The following is a 22953-nucleotide window of genomic DNA, read 5'->3' on the forward strand; positions in this document are numbered from 1 at the left end:
CATGGCATAAACATCGCCTGTAAGACGTTCCACCACTAAATGTACATTTCCAAAATACCCCTTGCCAATCAAAGTGCGTACACTAAAATCCTCCACATTGACACGCAAACGATTAGTTTCTTCCATAATGCTGCGATCTAAACAAAAAACCTTAAATACCTCTAATATGTTTATGTAAAAAAATAACTTGTATTTACATTTGTTTACAAATTCAGCAATATTTTTATCACGCTTGCGCAGCGTTTCCTTGTCACATTCATGATACAGTAAATTAAAGGCATCCAGTAAAGACTCACGAGTCATGGTTTCCGCTAAAGCAGCACTAACACCATAGCTCCGACCTCCTCCTTTAAAATGTTAAAAAATTAATGTTGTTTATTTGCCTTCAAAATGTTATCAGAATTTCTCTTTACCCAGTAAAACATTGTTTAAACGTGTGATTCTCACACTTATAGCATCACGCAATTGTGCCATTTTCGGTTTTTTCAGTTTGTCTCAATATTTTTTAAGATATAAAAACAATTTTAATAAAAAACACTAAAACATTTTATAATTTTCAAAAATTCCCGCAGCTGCCAAGAATGGCGGAGAAAAAAACAAAGCGTCGTTGATGAAATTTGAAAAATGAATAACAAGCCAAACAAAGTAGTTAGTATTTACATAAAAAAAGTACTCAGTACCTGAACGTCACAAGTGGTTAGTGAGTACCCAAACATTTTAGAGTTGTATTTTAACTTTAACTGCTTAATTTATTTAAATTAAGGCGAAATGATTATAGGTTGAAATTAATTTTACATCAAATACAATATTTTGAAAATACAATTTGGTTTTATTTGCTGAGCCATCAAACTAAATGAATTTCTTATTATGTTTGCAAAAGCATTTGACAGTTAATTAGTAGCTGCACATAATCAAGTCGACTTAATACTTGCTTTAATTTTTATTTTAATCTGGCACCACTTTAATATCTTTGTTTTTGTCCGAAAAAATGTAAACAAAAATAATCAATAATAAATTTTCATAACAAAAAACGTATACCTTATACCACAGAATTGCAATATTATTTTTGTACGAGGAAAAAAAAAAATGAGTAATGAAATCTCTTACCAACCAAACGAAACTTTAAACAATGATGATGTCACACAGGACGTAACACCAGAAAGTGAATTTAGCATGGATGGATTTAACAACTATACAGCTGGTGAAGCTTTTATACAAGGATTAGCTGGATTAGTTAATCAAAGTGATGTTGAAACTATGATAAGAGCTCAAAAACAAATGTAGACTAATCGTTATCATAGGTCCTGTACTGTTCTTCCAGTTACAATAAAATGTTGTTTATTTTTAGGTTACAGCGTTTTGAGAAAACGAATGAAATGCTTTTAAATTGTAATGCATTATCACAGAGTCGTTTAAAACAGGCGAACGATGATTTTAAAAGACACTGTAAGGTATTGGCCGATATGAAAAAGGATTTGGATTATATATTTCGAAAGATTCGTTCCATTAAACAAAAACTAAGCCATCAATACCCTGTAGCGTATGCCGAGGCCCAGCCACAGAGAAGCAGTTTAGCTGAGGAGGCTGAAGATGAAACAGAAGTTAGAAAAGTCTCTTCTACTGTTAGTAAAAGCAATGATTCCCCTGCTCCATCATGTTCGAAAAAACAAAATGAGATGGATAAACCCAGCTCTTCCACTACCACAGTCGAGTATGTGCAAATGGAAGAGGCGGTCGATAATGGCAAACCCATAGAGAACGAACTAATTAAGAGAGTGTGTTCGATAGAGACTACAAATCCCAATGATTCATCTGACTGCACTTCAGAGGATACCGGTTAGTTAAATTAAGTAATTGTATAGACAATTTTTTAGCTATAAAACTAATATAATTTAGAGATTTATTAAAAATACCAATGATTACAAAATAATTTGATATTTATATTGTTTGGGTACTTTTGAGATTAATAAACGACCATCATAACTAAGCGAGGCAAATATCCAAGGATCAACATTACTCCATTCTACACAATACACAGAATCTTCATGCTGATCAAAGGCCTGCAATAAGCCATCTGCCAAATACTTACGCTGTACTTCTTCTTTAGGATTATTTCCAGCCAACTCTTCTACCGCTTCAGAACTTACTGAACTGGCACATGTTAACAAGACCTTGCAGTCACTGGAACTACTTAAAACTAACTGATCGTGGAATGTATTAAAACGTACGGACCAAACCCAATGCGAATGATCGTTGCGTGCAAATACCGGTTCTTTAGGCAGGCGACAATCCCATATTTTTATAAAACCATCATCACCACCCGTCACAAAATGACACTGTTTATTTGGATTGCAATCAATGTCGCGTACCAACTGACCATGAGCCTCCTCTATGGACCAGGTTACATGTTGAGGATCACGTATATCATAGGCTCTAACATGAGTGTCATGTAAGGCTACAAATTGTTGGCCTTGATGGTGATACGACCATTTACCCGTATTAAATGGATTAATATGTTTCGTAGCCGATCCTGTTGATGTTACCTCTGCAATTTGTCTAGTTTCCGCTTCACCACGATCAAATAGCACGATTTTATTATCCACCACACAAGCCAAAGTTTCCATATGATTTGGGTGGTATTCTACGGTCTTCACCTTTTCACCATGTTTTTCTGTGTCTAATATTTCCATTTTGTGCCACGCTAAAAATTCTGATTTAATGCCAACATTTCCTGCATTAGCATCACCGTCACTGTAGGTCAAGAGAGCCGCTTTAGTTTTAAAACTATTCCCGTTCTGTTCATTGTAACAAGTAGCAATTTCATGCAAATCATGAGGGCTGGCATTTATTTTCCACACCTCACCCATTGAATGTTCAAAGATTTTTGAAGTTATATTCGATTTTTCTTCATTGTACTCAACCAAATGCACTTGGTTTGTGGGTTTCAAGGAATTTGTCGCAATAAAATATCGAATTTCATTACTTTCAGCCAACTGAGGAGCTAACGCTCGAGCCTGCAAGGGGAAATTGTTTTTGTTTAGAATTCTTTATGTATAAACTAAATAAAAATTACTTGCAATTCTAGGCCATAAATCAAGCCGTTTGAATCATCCATTTTAGAGTAGAATTTTGTTTTGTTTCAATTGAAAGAATATTTACAATTTTTTCAAGTTTTAAAACGCATTAATTACGAAGTGATGACACTACTACGACAAATATTACTTGTACAAAAATCGCAGCTAATTTGTTCTTGTTATGGAACGTTCATCTGTCAACAGTTGTCATTTGTGTTTCTTGAAATGAAACATTTGACAGTTTGAACTTCAAACCAGTCAAGACAGCAATTATCAGCTATCGCCTTTTATAAACTCATTTTGATGTTAATTTCTTGTTGCTGTATTTAGTTAAAAACTCCGAAAACAAATGTTTAAAATTTCTTCTGCATATTCGGTTTACAATGAAGACTGCAGACGACAGGCGACTAACGGCAGGACACAACTTATAACATGTAACAACAACAACAAGTGATTCCGTTTCAATTTTTTGTAAAAGCTAAACTCGAATTATTATCATAATAAAACAAGTAAGAAAGTATAGTCGGGCGTGGCCGACCATATGATGATACCCTACACCAGTTATGAATATTAAGAGTAACAATTTACTTGAAAATGTAAATTTTTTAATAAAATTTGACTAGCTCATAGGGCTACATAAATTTTTGACAAATGAAAAGAAAAATTTTAAAATCCATACATAAATTTTTGACATATGAAAAGAAAACTTTTAAAATCCAAAAAAAGCTAGGGTCAAATGGGGCCCGATCTTTATGAAATTTGCCAGGGTCATCAAGGCTTCTATAAAACTTAGTTGTGCCGCATACACAACTAAGTTTTATAGAAGCGATGTATCTGTATATTTAACATAATTGTGAGCTCAGAAACCCTTTTCGGGGGGTTCTGTTCTATGGGGGCTAGGTGAAATAATGGGCTTCGTCCTTGGGCCAAATAAAACGTGCGTGTCAAATTTCATCCAATCATCTTGAAAATTGCGACATGTACCTTGCGCACAAGGTTTACATGACTCAGAAAACGATTCTAAGCCGATTGGTATACTTTAAGGTGGGTATAGGACGAATATTAGCGGCATTTAATAGCTTTATAGCATTTTTATGACAAATTTTTTCGTACAATTGTTTAGACAACATTGCCTTTATAACAAATATTATTTTACTGTATAATTAGTACAAAATTTTTTCGAGCAATTAAAATTGATTTTAAACATAAGTTTCAGTGAAATTTGTGTTAATTTACAAAATTTTCATATAATTTATATAAAATATTGCATAATTTCTGTAATTTTATCTATAATTTGGTGTCGTAAAAGCAGCATTTTGTTTCCCCTATGCATTGGTGAAGAAAATCGACAAAATTTGGAAATGGTTGAAAAACATCGAAAATGATCAAATTGAAAATAGTCGGAAGGTCGATAAGTCGACTTTTTGTGTCAATTATAGAATCCTAATATACTTCTATCGTTCAGTGTACCTTTTTTTAATACAACTCTTCATATTTTCGTTTGTTTTGTTGTATTTCTACTTTCCCACCAAATTCTTCTTTGTTTTTTCGAAGTCTCCATTTTGTTTATAACGTTAAAATCTGTCAAAAAGAGAGATTTCAAAACGCAAAGCGCACAAAAGAGAAGAAAAAGAATAGACAACATAAAGTAAAGAAAGGAAAACCATACGAATTTTGCTTGGAAAAAATCTATAAAATTGCACAAAACAAAAAGTATACAAACAAGGAAAAAATCATTGAAAGCTAAAGAAAAAACTAACATTCGATTCAATTTTATTACACAGAAGCTATAGATAAATTGAAAAATAATAAAATGGCACAAAATATAAGTCCTGAACACAGTGGACTCTCAGGCGGTTCTCAGGGTGTTAAGCATAATGATGATTCAGTACCTATAAAGGATAATCATGCTGTTAGTAAAAGGTATTTATTGGAAAGTAGTATATTATGCATACATTTCTAAGCCAAACATTTAATTTCAGACTGCAAAAAGAACTGATGAGTTTAATGATGACCACCGAAAAGGGCATATCGGCCTTTCCCGATGGTGAAAATATCTTCAAGTGGATTGGCACCATAGCCGGACCTGTGAATACAGTATACGCTACACAGAAATATCGTTTATCATTGGAATTTCCCAATTCGTATCCGTATGCACCGCCAGTAGTAAAATTTCTAACACCCTGCTTTCATCCCAATGTCGACTTACAAGGTGCCATTTGTTTGGATATTTTAAAGGACAAATGGTCAGCTTTGTATGATGTTCGCACCATCCTCTTGTCCATACAGTCTCTATTGGGTGAGCCCAACAACGACAGTCCCTTAAACGCGCAGGCAGCGATGATGTGGGCCGATCAGACGGAGTACAAAAAATACCTTGATGCATTCTATGAAAAACATCAAGACACATAAATAAGTTCATTGATAACACGTCATCATCCCCTTCAAGCTAAAACAAACAAATTATACCAAGCCATCCTTTTATTGATTTTAGAGCAAATGTTTGTGTGTATGGGAATTTGTATGTTTTATTGCAACTAATTGTTTAAAAATCATTCTTATCATTATTTCTTATAAACCATGAATTAATTGCTTTTGAATCTTTAGCCGCAAAAAAAGTTTTAATAGAGTTGGTTGCCTCTCCCTCATATCATGCAGTTTAAATTTAGTTGAATCTCTATTCTTGAAAACAATCTTATAATACTTGCAAAATCTTTATTAAGAAGCTTAAAAAACTTGAAATGTTTATTATTATAATTTATATTTTTCTTGCATTTTTCTCAATTTAAACAAATACACTGATTTCACTAAGTATTAATTTAAAATTTTTAATCTAAGTCCATCATTTCAAAATTGTAATGTCTTTGAGATTTAATACTAAAAACATACCAATAAATATATTGTAACATCTTTTAAGTTTATGTTAAAAAAATATCCGTATTTCTTTTTCTAGTTCAATTGCCCACCAAAAACTTGTTTTGAAAGCTAAGTAAGCCGCTATTCACTAGTTATACATTGTCATTTTAACTCAATTTCAACACGCCAATGGAAAGTAAGCTGTTGTGTAAGTACAAGTCATTACCAAGTTTTCGCTAGGTCCCATGATTGCGGGGTAGCTAGTACTTTGAGAGAGTTAAAACAAATATAAGAATCTTAGTTTCGGAGGAACATTTATATTTAGCTTGCTCTAGACTAGTAGTAAAATTATAAGATCGTTGGTCACCAAATTGGGTCAAAAGGTGAGCCAAAATCATTGATTGTCAAAAGTATTGTCCAAAAGTTATTTGCATTTTTTTGTAATTTAGTAAATATTTATATATGTACCTATGTAAATATAATAAAAATTCTTTATTCTAACAACACGTTTTAGATTACAGCATTTCTTATTTACAGCTAAGTTTAAGCTTTTTCTTTTTCACTTCGTGATTCTCAGCAGGAACATCGTTTTCCTTAAAATCCCCGCTATCAACAACTTTCTTGACTTCATGTTGTTTAACAAACTCCCTAGCTTTTTGATTATAAAGTTCACGATTAGATTTAAATAAATCGGCAGCATCACCCTGTAAAGGATCATCCGGATTGGGATTGGCCAATAGAAGTTGTATCGACAACAATATAGACTCCAAAGTAATGGCGGGATTGTAGGAACCAGTTGGCGGCATACGTAAAAGATCCAAACAAATTTTTCCCGCTTTAAAAGTGTTAATATATATAAATTAAACTCCTTTGTAGAAGGCACTTACCACTGTCTATGTTAGGATGATAAACGGGTGTAATAAATTTAAAGGTGGGCGGTCGAAAGGGATATTGTTCACCAAAAGTTATAGACATCTTAAAAGTACCCTCTTCATAAGGCGAACCTTTGGGACCAGGTATATAAGCTTCCAAAGCAGTAAAATCATCCGGGGATGTGGATAAAGTGTTGCAACGTATGCCTGTTGGAAACATATATTATCAGTTCAAGAGATCTTTTTTAATATACACTATAACAAACCATGTTCCTTTTGTGATTTTTGTAATTGTTGCAATTCAACCGGTATGCGCATTTTCTTTATTTTTGAATTATTCATGATTTATTTTGCGTAATTTATAAAACTGGTAAAATATAAACAAAAAGTACGGCAAAATGTTAATCTTGTTATAGACAAAAGCTAACAGCTATAAAATAATTTGAATAAACTCTATTACAAAACTAAGTATAAATGTAATAGAATAACAGCTGTAGAAAATAAACCAAGGCGAATTCACATAAGGTGGTGTAATTCAATCAGCTGATAATTATTTTTTCGCCTGGTTTGCGTAGCTGTTAAAGTTTATTTTTGTTTACATTTTTATTTTTAAAAATGTCCGTTAAAACAGAGAAAAATTTCCTTAGTATTTTGAACTATTTATGTAAAAAAAATTAAAAAAAGAAACATATTAAACAATATTTGTTCAATTCACAATCGATGTCTTAAAAATTAATCAGTATTTATAATTATTAACATTGAATATTAATTTGTCGTACATATTGTTTTTGATATCAATGCGAACCAAATGCAAAAACAAAATACACCTTATGTGAATTCGCCTTGCCGATAATTTTATGTTATCTGTGTCACAATAATAATACGAAATAGAATATAAATATTGTGAAAATCTATTTTAAGTACAAATGAGATAAAAAGTTAGAGAAATTTATTATAAATTCGCAAAATATCACTAAAATATATTTTTTTTAGTCGGTAACTATTCCTTAAAAAGCAAGAAGAGCACTTACATGATATAAAAAGGAAATAAATTAAAATGCCTTTAGATTTCAATACATAAATAATACATAGCATTTCCTTAATCAAAACAACGCACAGAAGCCGTCCCTAACTTACATATAATCTTTGAATATTTATCGTATTTATTTGATTACATGCACTGTCATCTAATGGTTTATATGCGCATTATACTCACCACATTGGTGAGCATTACCTGTTTATTGGGTGATAATTTTGTGGAATTAACCCAACATCCTATGCTAAAGGCTTTGGCAGACAATGCTACACATGCCGCTATAGGAGCTCTGTCGGGGATAGCATTTGCTGTGCAATTTTACGAAAGAACCAGTCATTTCTTTGGTTGGTTTCTTATATTCACCTGCTTTGCTTGCTCCAGTTTAATAGATGTGGATCATTTTATAGCCGCTAGAAGCTGGAGCTTGGAGGTAAGTATTCTAGAGCTTAAAAGGGTATATATATGAAATTGACTTCTTTTTTTGAAACAGGATGCCACAAATCTTATGCGTCGCCCCTTTTTACACTGCTCAACATTTATTTTTGGTTTATTGTTGTTTTACATTTGCACCGCCTGTCTCAATTACTTCAAGTGGAGTCTCTTCTTTGGGGTTTTGCTTTGTGCCTTTATAACACATCATACACGTGATGCCATTAGACGTGGCTATTGGTTCTATCCCTGGGGTCATACCGATAAAATACCCCATTTATCTTATATTCTCATAACTATAGCAACTCCGTACGTCATTGGTCAATTACATGCTTTATGCCGCAGTTCTGTGGTTCAGCAATTTCTAGGTCAATATATTAAATTAAATGAAAATTATCATCATAAAGATGTCAGGGGTTATAGATATATGCAGGTTTAATAATACCACTTTAATAAGAATACTTTTTAATAAAAAAAAACAAAGCTTTAACTAGATTTTTAAACATAACAAAATACAGTAAATGAAACATACTTAGTAAAACTTGTGATAGAGTCAAAGAAAAAAAAGAATATTTAACTAAAACTAGCTTACGATTGAAAATAAATATACTCTTTTTTTTAATTTCTTCCTTGATCTAGATTTTATAAAAATCAATTCTTCCATAACTCAATTCTTATTAGTGATAATAAATAATTTTACTATAGGCTTTTACAATTACATTTGTATACTTTTTTCCATTATTATTTTTTCTTTATTTGAATTTATTTTTACGAATTATTGTGATATTAGTGGAAAGTTGTTAATAAATTTGAATAGATTTAGTGCTTTTTATTTCACTCTCTCTCTTTAAGTAGTATACATATAACGTGTATAACACAAATTTTATTAACTAAATGCATGGCAAAATAAAATGTTAAAATAAAAATCAATGAACTCATAAATTACTAAACTGCAGGTAAATTGGGGCATTCAAAAGTGCTCGAAATCGTCATTGAAAATGTTAAACGAACTCCTTCGAACCCCTATTTACATCATTATGGGCCTTTAGTTTTTGGGACTTTGAACAATAGCGGTTAATTTAATGTTGACATCAGGCATGGAAAATTCAATACCTCAGTACTAAAACAGAACTAAAGTCTAGTCTAACTGAAACCCAATTAAACTTACATATATAAGCTTTTTTAAATAAATATAATTTTAAAATTCAATAAAACTAGACCTTTTAAATTTTGTATAATTTTTTTTATTAAAAAACTGAACTCATTTTCTTATTATTTGTTAATTAAAAAAATTATTTTTGCACTTGGTTCTTTGTAAGTTTTTTTAAATACAATTTTTTTTTAAGAGTATTGCAAGTTAAAAAGACGACATGATTTCTAAAGAAAAAAGTTAATCTTCAAAAATAAATTAACACAAAAATTTAAACGCACACATTTAAAATTAAAATAGTAAACTATGTTTAAAAATATAATAGCCTACACAAATTATTAAAAAATAATTATTTTGATCTTTGTACCAGATGGATAAAAATAAAAAAGCCTTTTGGTAATTGAAACAAGCAACTAGTTTTAAGTTCGTAGTTAAGCGTAGTTGAGAGGTGGAGTGAGGTATTTAAAGAAGAAACTTTAAATCAATTGAACATATTAGTTTCGGTGGTAAATTCATCTTGGCCATAAAGTATATCTTCATTAGATTCAGCTAGTTTGGCTAGATTTAAGGTCTCTTCATCGTGACTTTGAAATTCTTCACGATTAAAGGTATTCTCTTCTCCCGTGCGTAAACGTTGAAAAACGAGTATATTTTTACCAGTTCTTGTCTGTACATGCTGTAAAAGAGAGTCAACATTTATCTGTTTCTCCTTAATGAGGCGGGACCATTCATTAAGGACTAATTGGGGTTCAACATTAGGATTTACCTCTGCATTGGCTATCCTATGCAAGAGTTTATAGTCCACCAGGAATTCATTGATTTTTTGAGCTAATGGTTCATACAACACAACATGTGAGGGTTTCGCTGTGCGTGGATATGAAGGGATGTGTGAACGCAACCAGTGTACGGGTGAATCATAGAATTGATCAGCCTCGTCCTTGTAGTTGTTTTGTTGCTTTAGATTTGGTTGACAAGTAAGGAAGCGCATGGTAACATTTTGATGTATGTGACTAAGAGGAATTATAAATAATAAGAATATAATTATAAAAGTTTTAAGCATTTTTTTTTTTAATTTCATATTGTACCTATAGTAGGGAGTCGAATGACAAGGCATCAAAACAATATACTAGCTGGATGCTTTTGTTCATCACGATAATCCTTGGCTATATCCTGTAATCTATCCATTACCTCCAAGGGGCCTCTTTGATGAATGGTACTTAAATACCAGGCCGGTAAGGCATTGCCCATAACAATGACGCCCGCTATAAACCATAATGATAATCTAAACAAAATAAATTATTAATATTTAAGAATAACACAATAAAATCTATTATAATATTCGGCAATTACCTAGAAGCCTTGTAACTCCATCTGGTCAAGGTATCGGCCGTAATGTACAAACATAAAGGCAGTAAAACACTTACAAATCTAAATTCTTTATGTTCAATTGCACTTAGGGCACAGAGAGAAAGTAAAATAGTTATAAGTAAATACTTGCGTACAGGATATACCTCACGATGACGTACTGTCTCCATGATGCCAAAAAGGAATGGCAAGAAATTTATACCCAAAACAGTGGGTAAACCAACAGTAAAGTACCAATACCTATAAATTTAAAAAGTTTTTTAATTACTTTACTAAAAATACTATTTTTTGATTTCTCAACTTACCAAGGATGAGATCCATAGAAACTGCCTATATTATGGAAAATATTATATTTTAAAAACTCATAGGGAGTTATTAAAAGTTCTCCATGCATATACGAATCAATGCCAATACAAACAGCAGCCACAATTGAACTAAAATTATAATCAAATTATAAATTATTTATTATACCTATAAAGTCAATTTCGACTTACCCAATAATCAAGTAACGTTTAAAGATTAATTCAGTCCAGGATAATTTTGATTTACGCAAATGATAAACTACCAAAGGCAACCAAATAAGTGCAGCAGTTGGTCTCAAGAAACAACATAAAGCAGCGGGCCATAAATAAGCAACACCCTCTCCATACCAAGGGAAATAACTTAAAGCTATTGTTGTTAATGAGGTTTCCAAAGTGTTGGACAAAGTACGTGAACCGGTATAGAACCAGAACCAGGGCACTATTATAAGGAATAGAGCCCATTTCTTTTTGCCCGACCAAACAAAGAAACGATAATCTGAATAGGCAGACAAGGTGGCTTGTAGAATGCGTGGTATTAAAATCAGTAATTGGGCCGTATCCCAACTAAATATGGCCAATAGTTTATAGACACCAGCTATAATAAGAGGATACACATAACAGCGTATACCCTGCAGCCATTCCCAGGTCAAGTAACCATAACTATAATAAAAAAGTAATGTATAAACATGATTTTATCTTATGACATTAAATTGTTGTTTTCGTACCCAAAGGTTAATTTATGCGCCACTTCTAAACTCTGCCAATATTCATCGGGCACATAAAATGTTTTCACCACAAACACTGAAGCCAAACGCACAGCAAATAATAGCAAAAATACCACTAATAGATTCATCTTTTCAACTTTTATTCATAGAAATCTAGATTATTTAATAAATATTTTTTACAACACCAACTAGCAAGAACACTGTGTGTTATAGTTTACTTTTTTTTACAATAAGAAAACTAGTTTATTTTAAAAATGCGCCACGTTTTTGTCAAAAACAAAATAAAAAAATTCACTTTTTCTCTAAAATGCCTTTAAATAAATTATGTTATGCGTTAAGGCTTTTTGGTCACACAAATAAGCTAAAAATAAACAAAATATATATAAGTAAAATATTCTTTGCTATTAATTGTGAACTAAAAAACAAAAATAAAAAACTGGCCGGCTTGTTGTTGTATGATTATTTATATGACGTCATCGATAAAATGACGCTTATGTCTTCAAGAAACTTGACAGCACTTTATTGTATCTTGTTTTAGGTCAGGGCTGGTGAATGAAATGCTTATTAACGGTAATAAAATATCACAAAATACCATTCACACCAATTTAATAACTAGTTGATTTTTGAAAAACTAAATTCAAATTTGTATAGAATTTTCTTTTTGTGCAATTAAATTGATTTTTAACATAAGTTTTAGTGAGTTTAGTGTTTATTTACAAAATTTGCATTTAATTTCAATTGTTTCTGTAAAATATAGCATTATTTCAGTAAAATTATCTGTGAGTTGTCGTGATAAAATCAGCATTTTGTTACTCCTATGCATTAACATAAACTAAAAACTGACAATTTTTCTGCTAATATAGACACGGGGTAAATAAATTTCCAACTGTAATTTTGTATTTTAAATTTAAAGAAAATTAACTTTATTGTCGTTATATCAAAATTAAATGACAGGATTTGTCCGAAAATTCGAATATTAAAAACGAGTAAGATCACTGAAAATACCTTAAAAGAGGTTTTCGCAAATCTAAGAAAACATATCATTTGGGTTCCAGATTACAATACATTTCCGTGCAATATATTGTATTAATATAAAATCATATATTTTATTACGTTTATTACGTCTAGACACTATTTTAAATGTACTTATGTAAAAATCGCTAGAATTATTTAACAATTTAACATTATATAGACATCACTTGTAAGACGCCATGTTTTAAAAAATATTAAAAACAAATATTTTTTTCTAGAAGAAAAACAGTGTTAATATATTTTATTGAAAACCTCGACATAAAGTGTAAGTTTTTAAACAATAAAATGGGAAATCATTAGGAAATTTAATAATACTTTATTTACAAACTAATGCCATTTGAAATCTACATTTATTTGTTATTTGCTTACCCAAGCAGTCACAGCTTGCCGCAGCTAACTAACTAAACATATTTGACATTTTTTGTTCTAGTTTCAAAATGGGAAGACGTAAATCAAAGAGAAAGCCACCGCCAAAACGTAAAAATATTGAACCTTTAGATCAACAGTTTAATTGCCCTTTCTGTAATCACGAAAAGTCCTGTGAAGTTAAAATGGATAAAGGTCACAATGCGGCGCGTATAAGTTGTCGTGTTTGCCTCGAGGATTATCAAACAACAATTAATTTCCTATCGGAACCTTTAGACGTTTACAATGATTGGGTGGACGCTTGTGAAACAGCTAATTAAACTAAGACATGTTCTCTTACTGTAAGATAATTTCATTTCCATTAAATATAACATATTAGTTAAATACAAAGCTCATATAAAATGTATTTAAGTAAAAACTTGATGTCGCAATTAAAATAAAACACGGTACCCGGACAAAGGCAAGAGTTTGCTAATTAAATTAATCCATAGTGTTTTATCAATAAATACAGGCAGTAATTACTTGAATAATTCTGCGGTATCAAATCGTATTACCGTGAAATTGAAAGTGCTGTTATTCTCTTTATAAATTTAAATATTTAGGATTCATTGCTGTCGTATTAAATTCCGTATAAAATGTCCTCTAAACAAATTATTTTTAAAGAAAAAAACCTTTTGGTTCAACATCTATTTTAAAGTATACCTATCAACACGGAATCGTTGGTCTGGTGTCCGTCTAGTCGTTAGTTAGTAAGTTAGTTTGAAAGAAAGTTTTATGATACAAGGTCGAAGCCTATTGGTCGGTCTATTACTTGACGATAACTTGAAGATAAAAATTCACTTATAAACACTAATATAACGATGAAATTCTGCATAAATAACATTATTGTAAAAGTAAATTCCTCTATTAAAATTTATAAGGGTGTGTCCATATATGTATATCCTTGCCCCCGTATAACCCCTCTTTCATAAAATCACTTTTTTTTACAATCTTGTTTTAAATTTGCATAATTTCATAAAATATTAATATACAATCAACAAAACGCTTTATCGCTTGTAGCCTTAATTGAGGTTGACCATCAATGTCAGTGAGGCAAAAAATAAAGTGTGGCAATGTTCTCATGAGCAAAAACAAAAAAGTTGTCAGGTGTAAATAATGTCTGTGGTTAGAAGTAAAAGAACGTACAAAATTAGCGTTAAGTTATTAAAGTAAATACAATTAAAGTGAATTTATAATTAATTAAAAACAAACATAATGTTTGCTATAAGTAAAGCTACAAATTACACAACTTTAATATTGCGTCAAACGACGATTTCCAGAAGTTATTGTCAATTTCACCACAAAACAACGCAAAATATAAGAAAACAGCTGGCTGAGAATTCTTACCTATTTAAAGCAACAACAACACACCCCTCAAATATATCATCCCCACAAACTGTTCAGTTACAAATCTATAGAATCAAACACAACAGCAGCAACAATAATACAAATAATCCAATTACTAAACCAACAAAATTTATAGCAATACGCAGATTATGGAAGAATATCTTTGGAAAATACTTACTAATGACCAATATTATTGGTTCTGGTGTTCTAATGGTTTTTGGTGATGTTATGGCCCAAGAGATTGAATTTAGACGTGGACTACCAAATGCGCAACGTTATGATTGGCAGCGTATTGGACGTATGTTTATAGTGGGTGCCTTGCAAGGACCTCTGCATCATTACGTTTATAATTGGATGGATAAAGTAATGCCAGTGGCAAATTTTAAAAATGTTATGAAAAAAATCTTAATAGATGAATTAATAATGTCTCCGGCTTGTATATTTATATTTTTCTATTCGGCTTGTTTCCTAGAGCGCAAAACCTTTAAGGAAACCAACGATGAGCTTAAGGAGAAATTTCTTTTTATCTATCTTATAGATTGGATGCTATGGCCTGGTGCTCAGTATATAAATTTTCGTTATTTAGAAACGAAATATCGTGTTACATTTGTTAATGTATGTACGGCTTTGTATAATATATTTATGTCGTATGTAAAGCATGATTACAATGTACAAGTGTAGTGCGATTAAATTATGAAATTAATCTTTGTATAAATTATCAAACTGTCTAGAAAATCATTTTTAATCATACTTATTAGATTGTTATCTCTAAAATGTAACAATATATACATACATATATACGTTTAAAAGTAAGCTTTTATTTTATTGCGTTTATATAAGAAAAAGTTTAGTAACTTAACGATTTAGCGATGTCTGTGCATCTTAGACCTTATGAATTTCATTTAAATTGGTCTATCATTTTACTAAAGATTTTGAAAATAACTTGAACATATTTGACAATTGAATTAATTCAGAAACTACTGCAAATAAAAAATAAGATTCAACAAATATTTTAAAACTAAACTTAAAATTTAAGCTAATGCAAAAACGATAGTGCAACCAACAACTATACATTCTAAGAGGTTATCTAAAATGTATTTCATATGTAAGGACTTGAAATAAAGCTATGTATTTGTTTTTCACTGTAAACTTAATAATTTTATTATTATTTATTAAGAAGAACTAAAAATATTGTATATTAAAAAAAGTACATTAAAACTGGCCAACTTCTACATCAAATAAATAATGCATTAGACGCAAATGTTCTTGGCTAATAAAACTCGCTATCAACGCTGTGACATTTTCATTTGAACGTGCTATTTGTTGTTTTATAATCAAGCGAAAGTCCTCCCTTACACCCTTATCCGAACCACGAGTACGAGTGCGTGCACCAGCCGCTCCTGCGCCACCATTTGACGGCACATTGTTGGCGGTGAAATCAAAATTGAAGTCCTCATTGTGCGAATGCCATATGTACATGAATTCCTCAATGAAATCAATGTTTATCAAAAATGCCGAGAAATTGTGAAATATGAAAGAACGTCGATTGGTTATTATGGAAAATATTTGCTCAGCAATTTCTTTTTCACGGGGATATTCTAGCTGAAGTAGAATCAAAAGATCGCCCAAAATATCGTCGGGACAATTGGGTTCATAGAGCTTGCGCTAAAAGTACAATGTTTTGATAAAAATGTTAGTATAAACTACTTTTTTATAAACTACTTACACTTAAATTTGTTACTATGGCTTTGGTACAGTATTGCACTAAAGCTTTCTGGGTTAAAGGTATAAATATCATGTGTCGGGGTACCTTTAGGGTTAATTGTTCCAAAACTTGACCTTGGCTAGGAGGTAAATCGTTAATAACTTTTAAAATGCACTCAAAGCCTTCGTACTAAAACAAAAAAATAATAATAATGTTTTTTATTAAAACTTTTTTAATCATTTTCACTTACTTTTAATTTACCCTGCAACAAATTCAAACTTAATTTTAAAATATGATGCACCAAACTACTTTTTATAGTCATTTCAGACATAAGTTTTTTCGCCTCCTCCTGATGGCCAAAATATATGGCCAAATCAAATAGAAATCTAGAAATCCACGGTGACAAGGGTAATGTTAAAAGAAGTTTACTAAAGTCTCGTTGAAATTGTTCGGTATTTAACAGTTGCCAACATTGAGCCGCATGTACAAAGGCTTTAGAAATATCTTTACTTGTCGGTGTGGTCAATGATATGCGTGGTGGTTCCATACTCTGAGCATCGGTACGTTCTAATTTCCAATCGGTGAAACCCTCAACTAACACATGATTGATTTCCATATCCTCGGGCCGTGTATTGCAGTTTTTAATGTAACAATGTAGAGAGTATATAAAAAGTGTTGTAGCATAAAATAATACTTGTGTACTGCCAGCGGCGCTTGTTGATACTATCTCGATAAGTTTATCCCAATAAACATTTTGACCCCTTTGTAAAATTTATTATAAAGAAATTTGAAAAAAATATTGGTGTCTTAAGCTTACCAGGTTTTATTAAAGGGCAAAAACGTTTCCCAACGTTGTATCTTGCCACAGAGCATTAAAACTTGAAAGATTTTCTTCCATACCTCGGTGGTATCACATTTTGTTTCATCTATAATTTGCCTGATGTAATATTCCAAAGATATAGTAAACAAACGACACACTAAACCGGCTGGTAATTCTGGTGTTTTATGATAGATTAAAGGCAATGCTTCCTCCACCAACATTTCCTGATATTTTTGAGGATTTTGTTTCATGCCATCCGCTATCATTTCCAAGAGACGTGGCTGTAAAAATAATAACGTACAGATAGGTCAAGAAAAAATTACATGAAAAACTTACCGAATGTGTTACGGCCGCCTGTGGGAATCGTTTTAATACCAATAACAATAGTTTACATTGATTTAAACTATTTTCTGTATGATTAACGGTTAACATTAATATTTTATGCTGGACATCATAGGAAACATGTTGAAACATTTTAACATAAAATTCTTGTTGTGGGGTGATCTCATTTTCGGGAGCCCTTAAAGCATTTGTTAGCTCATTAACTTCTTCCCATAGTTCTACATTTTGATTCTGAAATGTTAGAATGCTATAAAAAGGGAAAATTTAATAAACTACATATAGCCGGAAGGAAAGTGTATATAACTTACATGTAACTAAAACATTTTGCGGCTTCTTCGCAGTTGTTAGCATCTTTCTCCAAGCGATAAGCCTCAAACTGAAAGTATTATAAATTCATAAAAACTTTTGTAGTTAATGATTTTTATAAAAAGTAGTTTAATTCAAGAACTACATTAACAATTCTGGTTGAGAAAAATAACATTAATTACAAACTTACTTGTACATTAAAATTATTTGGAAATAAGGTTTTTGCTGTAATAATCCAAGATTTTGCCGAACAAGGATCTGTTGAGCGCAATTTTTTAGATTGTTCTATTATATACATTTCATCACTACTGCTAGATACCTCCATCATATTTAAATTATTAAAAACACAAGCAAAATTAGATAATTTGTTTAATTGTTAGCAAAAATTAAAAAATACAAAATTTCAATAACTTCATTTGTTTACAAAGTGTTTCTGTTATCAAATGTCAAAAATAACCAGTAATGACAATACTATAGAAAATATAAACTAAAGCCTTTTTAAATACGGCAATACTGTCATGTCAAAATAAAAATAATCAATTCACCATAGTATATTGCTATTATGAATTGTTTGTTATTAATTTTTTTTAATGAGAAAACGCGTTTTTCATACATTGTTTTTATATTTTACAAAATAATTATTTTATGCTGTTAAAATACGTGAAAACTTTTAAATTAAATATTTTTAACATAAAAAGACAAATGGCAGTATTTACTCAAGTGCTTAACCCCATAACGGGTCAAAATGAATGGGCCTCCCAAGAAGATTCTTATGACTATCATCAGGAAGTGGCAAATGCCGGTTTTGGTGATATGCTACACGATAAAGAAAGAAATCAAAAATATTATGCTGCCTTACGTAAAACAATAGAAAAACTCCACAGACAAGGTAAAGAGGCGCATGTTTTAGATATTGGCACGGGAACTGGAATACTTTCAATGATGGCTGTGGCTTCTGGTGCTGATTCGGTGACCGCATGTGAGGCTTTTATACCCATGGCGAATTGTGCCGAACAAATTTTAGAAGCTAATAAGGTAAAAGATAAAATTACTTTGATTAAGAAGAGATCCACGGATATAATTGTGGGTGAAGATATGCCACGAAAAGCAAATGTTTTAGTAACCGAAGTCCTTGATACCGAATTAATAGGGGAAGGTGCTATAGGTATTTACAATCACGCTCATGATCATTTATTAACTGATGATGTTATATGTATACCTTCTAAGGCCACCTGTTATGCTCAGGTGGTGCAATCACCCTTGGCAGCTCAATGGAATTCTCTAAAGATCTTAGCCAATTTGGATGGTGATATACTTTTAAATCCACCCAAAGATATAGCAAATTGTCAGGGTGAAGCAAATCTACACGATGTTCAACTTTCCCAATTACCGCTAGAACAATTTCGTCCTATTGCCGAGCCTTTTGAAATTTTTGAATTTGACTTCAATCGTAAACAATTCCGAGAGTTGGAAAGAGAACATAATCACATTCTAAAAGCAACAAGTGTTGGCTCCACAGATTTAGTATTTTATTGGTGGGACATCAGTATGGACCTTGAAGAAGAAATAAAACTGAGCTGTGCCCCATTTTGGGCACATCCAGAGTTTAAGCAATTGGCCACCGACAACTATCCAGCTAAACCCTTAGCTAACGTTATACCCTGGCGAGATCATTGGATGCAAGCTATATATTATATACCCAAACCCCTGAATATTGCCAATGTAGGCGAAGAATTCATATTGAATTGTAATCATGACGAGTACTCCTTATGGTTTGATGTATTTAAGAAGTCTGATGAAAATCTCAAAAAATCTGTTCCCCGCCACAGCTGCACCTGTTCTCTACATATGACCTATGGTCGTTCGCGCATTGGACAAATGAATCAAAGTCCACGTAATAAGCGTTATTTGAACTATTTAGAGGAGCATATAAAACCCGATTCACAAGTTTTGCTACTCGGTGATGGTTGTATTTTGGGCTTAGCCTCTGAACGCTTAAAAGCGTCCAAGGTGTGGTGTCATGAACCTCATCGCTATTCAAGATATTTTATGGATTCTGTAGCAAAGTTTAATAATCTAACTAATGTAGAGTTTTTAGAAAAATTAGATGATCTAAGTGAAGCTAATTTACAAAATATAACTCATATTTTTGCGGAGCCCTATTTCTTGACCTCCATACTACCATGGGATAATTTTTACTTTGGCACTTTGTTAATGAAAATTATAGAAAAACTATCGGAGAAAGCAGAAGTATCTCCATTTGGTGCACGTATTTATTGTGTACCAGTAGAGTTTTTAGATCTACATAAAATAAGAACTCCTCTCAAGGAATGTGAGGGTTTCAATCTTAAACTCTTCGACAAAATGGTAGAGGTAAGTCCTAACTCATATACTAGTTTTTTAAATCATATTAGTAAATATTTTTTTAGAGTTCCACCTCTATAGCCCAGTCTAAAGTTGAAGCCCAACCTTTGTGGGAATATCCTTGCAGAGCTTTAGCACCACCGCAACAATTGTTACAAGTTGAATTTAGAAATTTCAATCAAGACCAATCAACATATGGAGACATTTCAATCGAATAGTAAGTTCCCGATTTCAGTAGTAATATTTTTTAATATTTTTTCATTTTACTTTATAGTTCGGCAAGTTGTAATGGTATTGCTTTGTGGGTAGATTGGCTTCTGGATAATACTTCAAGAACAAAATCGATTGTAAGCTCTGGACCTATGGAACCAATAGAAACGGGTAAATTTATAAAATGGGATATGTTTGGACGTCAAGGTGTTCATTTAATAGGCAAAGCCCAAAATGTAGAAAATGGTAAAAGCATAGTTCAATGGAAAGTAGATTTTAAGCCGAAGTTGGGTCAATTAGATTTTAATTTTGAAGTTAAGGTTTAACTTCTAAAACTTTCTCAGGAATTAAGCAAGAAATAAAACTAAATCTTACACAACTTATGACATAATAAGGATGTACACTACTAAACACACCGATATACAACATACATTTTCCTTTAGAGAATAACCCACGGCTATAGTATGTTATAACATCAAACAATGCAATCCGTTTTTGTAGCTCAATAATGACTTTCTTCTGACAAAAAATTCGGCAACTGTGGTAAATCTGCAACGACGGTAAAACTGCAATCTATTTTTGTTGTTCAATAATGTTTTATTTTCAAATTCTCTTTTATTTGTGTAAGATAGTTTAATTTTTTGGAATCTCTTTTTCCATTTTAGTTAAAACAATATTTCTTTCGGTTTGTCCTGCTGCTAACGGATTAGTTTGACCAAATTCCCCACCCTTTAAACGTTGACGCAAATCTAACGCTCTTATATCTGTCATCAGCGAGTGTTGTTTGTTCTCCAAATCAACATTGATTTTCTGTGCATGCTCTTCCAATAGATTGTAATTAGTTTTGGCCTCTTCGATTTTATCGTTTAGACGACGACGTATCTCACGTATCTTTTGTACCTCAAAACAAAGTTGATCGTGTGCCTCATCTAAACAGAGCTCCATGCCGGAACGTTGAGCTCTATTTTCTAAACGAGTTTCGGCTAATTTCAAACCATCTGTTTTATCACGCAAAGCCTGTTCTAGGGTTTTAATTTCACATATGGCCTTTTCCATTTCTTCTTTCATCTGTAATGGAAATTAAAGTGAGTTTTCATTGAATTTTAGCAATGGGAGGTTTACAATGAATTATTATCATCGAAAATTTTAAAAAATATCCCTTTTAAAAAAATATATGTGCATTCATATCTCCATGGTAAAATATGGTTGTTCTATTATTATAAATTATTGGAATTTTTTGCATACCTTTAGTTGTTGCCACTCCAGTTCATTGCGAGCTTTCTGTGTCTCGAATATACGTTTACGAATAGTGTGTTCAGTTCTTTCCTGCTGAGATTTCAGCATATTGTTTGCCTTTTCTCGACATACGAACAAGGCTTCCCTTATGGCGTACGTATCGGCCAATTCATTTTCAGCAAGTTGTTTCATATTTCTAGTGTGATCTAGCCAGGACTGATATGAACACGAACTAGAATAGATTAAAATTATAAGAAATATATATATATATATGTACATATATTCAATATTCATGCTATTGAGCTACTTTTTAGGATTCCTTGTGGCTTCGGTTTTATAGCTAATATTGGCCGCAAATTTATTTAGAGATGACTGCGACATATCTATACCTTCTGCCTCGCTTTTATTATCGATTTCCAAATTTAATTTGAATTTAACTTCCTCCAGACGACACAACTTCTCCCATGCTTTTTGACACTGATCGGCAAGTAAACGTTGATTATTCTCCACCACAGTCAATTCATTTTTAATTTCAGTATCAGCATCATCATAAGTCATTTCGGAGCCTAAACGACAATCGCGCATGTTTAAACATTCGCCTATAACCGATAGAGGCGTTTGCATTGCTTCTAGCTCTCGTTCGGTTGAGGCTTTTTCTTCTCTCAGTAATTTCATTTCACGTTCGATGCGTTCTAGAGTTTTTGAAATAACTTCTCTCCAACGATTTAGTTCAGAAATTCTTTAAATATAATAATAAAGATAATTTTTAGACATATTTTATAAAATCCAACCAAAGTTTTGATTTATTTAAGATAATGTTTCACGCGTTCTTGTATAAGGGAATAATTTTATATTTACCGATTATCTAATGCTTCATTGGTTTCATAATTTGTCCAATCACCCTCTATGCGTGTCTCATTTCTTAACGTTCTGGAGCTATGACGAATTTCGAAGGCATCATCACGTCTAGCATCGGCTACATTTCTCAAAGTGTTGACACGATTATGCCAATCCGATAGGGCTAAATGTTGCAGAGGTTTCTCCAATACTAACAAGGATTTAAATGACATTTTAATGTAATTTATAATTAGAAAATATGTATAAGGTATTTATTATTTGCAAAAAAAAATCTATCCGAGAATAATATTTGATTTCAAACACAAATCGTTTGATCGAAAAATATTTTCTAAATAAAAATTATGTATATTAATGTTGGTTGCAAACAATATTGTCAAGCAAAAGAATGGTTGCTGTTATGGTTTCATAACAAATAGGTATAAAACATGTATATTCTTGATAAATTTATATGGGTTAGATGAGAGAAATCTGGAAATATGTTTACGACTGTTTCCAATGAATCAGTTAGTAACGCTAAAA

At 31.7% G+C, this 22953-nt stretch overlaps 12 protein-coding genes across 13 annotated transcripts in view; 6 read left to right on the top strand and 6 right to left on the bottom strand.

The window, feature by feature from the left end:
* Positions 1-637, bottom strand: part of LOC119602039 (citron rho-interacting kinase) — an 8725-nt gene extending 8088 nt beyond the window's left edge. The window contains 3 exon segments of the mRNA XM_037953365.1: positions 1-137; positions 198-347; positions 414-637. The exon segment at positions 1-137 is cut by the window's left edge and continues 108 nt beyond it. Of these exon segments, the coding sequence (XP_037809293.1) occupies positions 1-137; positions 198-347; positions 414-474 (348 nt within the window). The 5' untranslated portion in view covers positions 475-637.
* A 330-nt stretch (positions 638-967) lies between these two features.
* On the top strand, positions 968-1913 carry LOC119602041 (kxDL motif-containing protein CG10681). The gene is made up of 2 exons (XM_037953367.1): positions 968-1280; positions 1349-1913. The coding sequence occupies exons 1-2, from the start codon at positions 1087-1089 to the stop codon at positions 1839-1841; spliced, it is 687 nt and encodes a 228-aa protein (XP_037809295.1). The 5' UTR covers positions 968-1086; the 3' UTR covers positions 1842-1913.
* Positions 1786-3372, bottom strand: LOC119602040 (EARP-interacting protein homolog). Its single transcript, XM_037953366.1, has 2 exons — positions 3074-3372; positions 1786-3014 (listed from the first exon to the last, which is right to left on the bottom strand). Exons 1-2 carry the CDS (start codon positions 3113-3115, stop codon positions 1920-1922), a joined length of 1137 nt encoding a protein of 378 aa, XP_037809294.1. The 5' UTR covers positions 3116-3372; the 3' UTR covers positions 1786-1919.
* A 1177-nt stretch (positions 3373-4549) lies between these two features.
* LOC119602078 (ubiquitin-conjugating enzyme E2 C) lies at positions 4550-6220 on the top strand. Its single transcript, XM_037953404.1, has 3 exons — positions 4550-4787; positions 4859-4997; positions 5057-6220. Exons 2-3 carry the CDS (start codon positions 4888-4890, stop codon positions 5484-5486), a joined length of 540 nt encoding a protein of 179 aa, XP_037809332.1. The 5' UTR covers positions 4550-4787; positions 4859-4887; the 3' UTR covers positions 5487-6220.
* Positions 6221-6363: 143 nt separating this feature from the next.
* LOC119602077 (ubiquitin-conjugating enzyme E2 D1-like) lies at positions 6364-7239 on the bottom strand. Its single transcript, XM_037953403.1, has 3 exons — positions 7069-7239; positions 6818-7009; positions 6364-6765 (listed from the first exon to the last, which is right to left on the bottom strand). The coding sequence occupies exons 1-3, from the start codon at positions 7142-7144 to the stop codon at positions 6458-6460; spliced, it is 576 nt and encodes a 191-aa protein (XP_037809331.1). The 5' UTR covers positions 7145-7239; the 3' UTR covers positions 6364-6457.
* Positions 7240-7649: 410 nt separating this feature from the next.
* On the top strand, positions 7650-9373 carry LOC119602064 (transmembrane protein 267). Of its 2 annotated transcripts, XM_037953391.1 has the most exons (3): positions 7650-7740; positions 7796-8268; positions 8329-9373. In XM_037953391.1, the coding sequence occupies exons 2-3, from the start codon at positions 7978-7980 to the stop codon at positions 8704-8706; spliced, it is 669 nt and encodes a 222-aa protein (XP_037809319.1). In that variant the 5' UTR covers positions 7650-7740; positions 7796-7977; the 3' UTR covers positions 8707-9373. The 2 variants fall into 2 exon arrangements, with proteins under 2 accessions (XP_037809319.1, XP_037809318.1); XM_037953390.1 differs by having other exon boundaries at positions 7663-8268.
* Positions 9374-9540: 167 nt separating this feature from the next.
* LOC119602063 (GPI mannosyltransferase 3) lies at positions 9541-12285 on the bottom strand. The gene is given in 8 exon segments (XM_037953389.1): positions 9541-10093; positions 10184-10427; positions 10503-10533; positions 10536-10699; positions 10768-11022; positions 11088-11216; positions 11277-11744; positions 11810-12285. Coding segments are annotated over 8 exon segments (1614 nt in total). The 5' UTR covers positions 11938-12285; the 3' UTR covers positions 9541-9898.
* A 684-nt stretch (positions 12286-12969) lies between these two features.
* LOC119602103 (transcription elongation factor 1 homolog) lies at positions 12970-13691 on the top strand. The gene is made up of 2 exons (XM_037953434.1): positions 12970-13106; positions 13272-13691. The coding sequence occupies exon 2, from the start codon at positions 13279-13281 to the stop codon at positions 13525-13527; it is 249 nt and encodes an 82-aa protein (XP_037809362.1). The 5' UTR covers positions 12970-13106; positions 13272-13278; the 3' UTR covers positions 13528-13691.
* A 271-nt stretch (positions 13692-13962) lies between these two features.
* Positions 13963-15742, top strand: LOC119602101 (mpv17-like protein 2). The gene has a single exon (XM_037953431.1). It carries the CDS (start codon positions 14462-14464, stop codon positions 15272-15274), a length of 813 nt encoding a protein of 270 aa, XP_037809359.1. The 5' UTR covers positions 13963-14461; the 3' UTR covers positions 15275-15742.
* LOC119602099 (integrator complex subunit 10) lies at positions 15737-18241 on the bottom strand. The gene is made up of 7 exons (XM_037953429.1): positions 17957-18241; positions 17769-17836; positions 17455-17707; positions 17116-17399; positions 16549-17059; positions 16320-16487; positions 15737-16258 (listed from the first exon to the last, which is right to left on the bottom strand). Exons 1-7 carry the CDS (start codon positions 18092-18094, stop codon positions 15806-15808), a joined length of 1875 nt encoding a protein of 624 aa, XP_037809357.1. The 5' UTR covers positions 18095-18241; the 3' UTR covers positions 15737-15805.
* Positions 18242-18331: 90 nt separating this feature from the next.
* On the top strand, positions 18332-20747 carry LOC119602098 (protein arginine N-methyltransferase 7). The gene is made up of 3 exons (XM_037953427.1): positions 18332-20139; positions 20196-20347; positions 20405-20747. The coding sequence occupies exons 1-3, from the start codon at positions 18412-18414 to the stop codon at positions 20664-20666; spliced, it is 2142 nt and encodes a 713-aa protein (XP_037809355.1). The 5' UTR covers positions 18332-18411; the 3' UTR covers positions 20667-20747.
* A 169-nt stretch (positions 20748-20916) lies between these two features.
* LOC119602100 (tektin-B1) lies at positions 20917-22760 on the bottom strand. Its single transcript, XM_037953430.1, has 4 exons — positions 22435-22760; positions 21884-22315; positions 21586-21808; positions 20917-21408 (listed from the first exon to the last, which is right to left on the bottom strand). Exons 1-4 carry the CDS (start codon positions 22644-22646, stop codon positions 20974-20976), a joined length of 1302 nt encoding a protein of 433 aa, XP_037809358.1. The 5' UTR covers positions 22647-22760; the 3' UTR covers positions 20917-20973.
* Positions 22761-22953: the final 193 nt, after the last annotated feature.

Source organism: Lucilia sericata, unplaced genomic scaffold (genome assembly GCF_015586225.1).
Source record: "Lucilia sericata isolate MDLA Ls3-8-SP2 unplaced genomic scaffold, ASM1558622v1 Contig000207F_arrow, whole genome shotgun sequence".
Classification (NCBI taxonomy): domain Eukaryota; kingdom Metazoa; phylum Arthropoda; class Insecta; order Diptera; family Calliphoridae; genus Lucilia; species Lucilia sericata.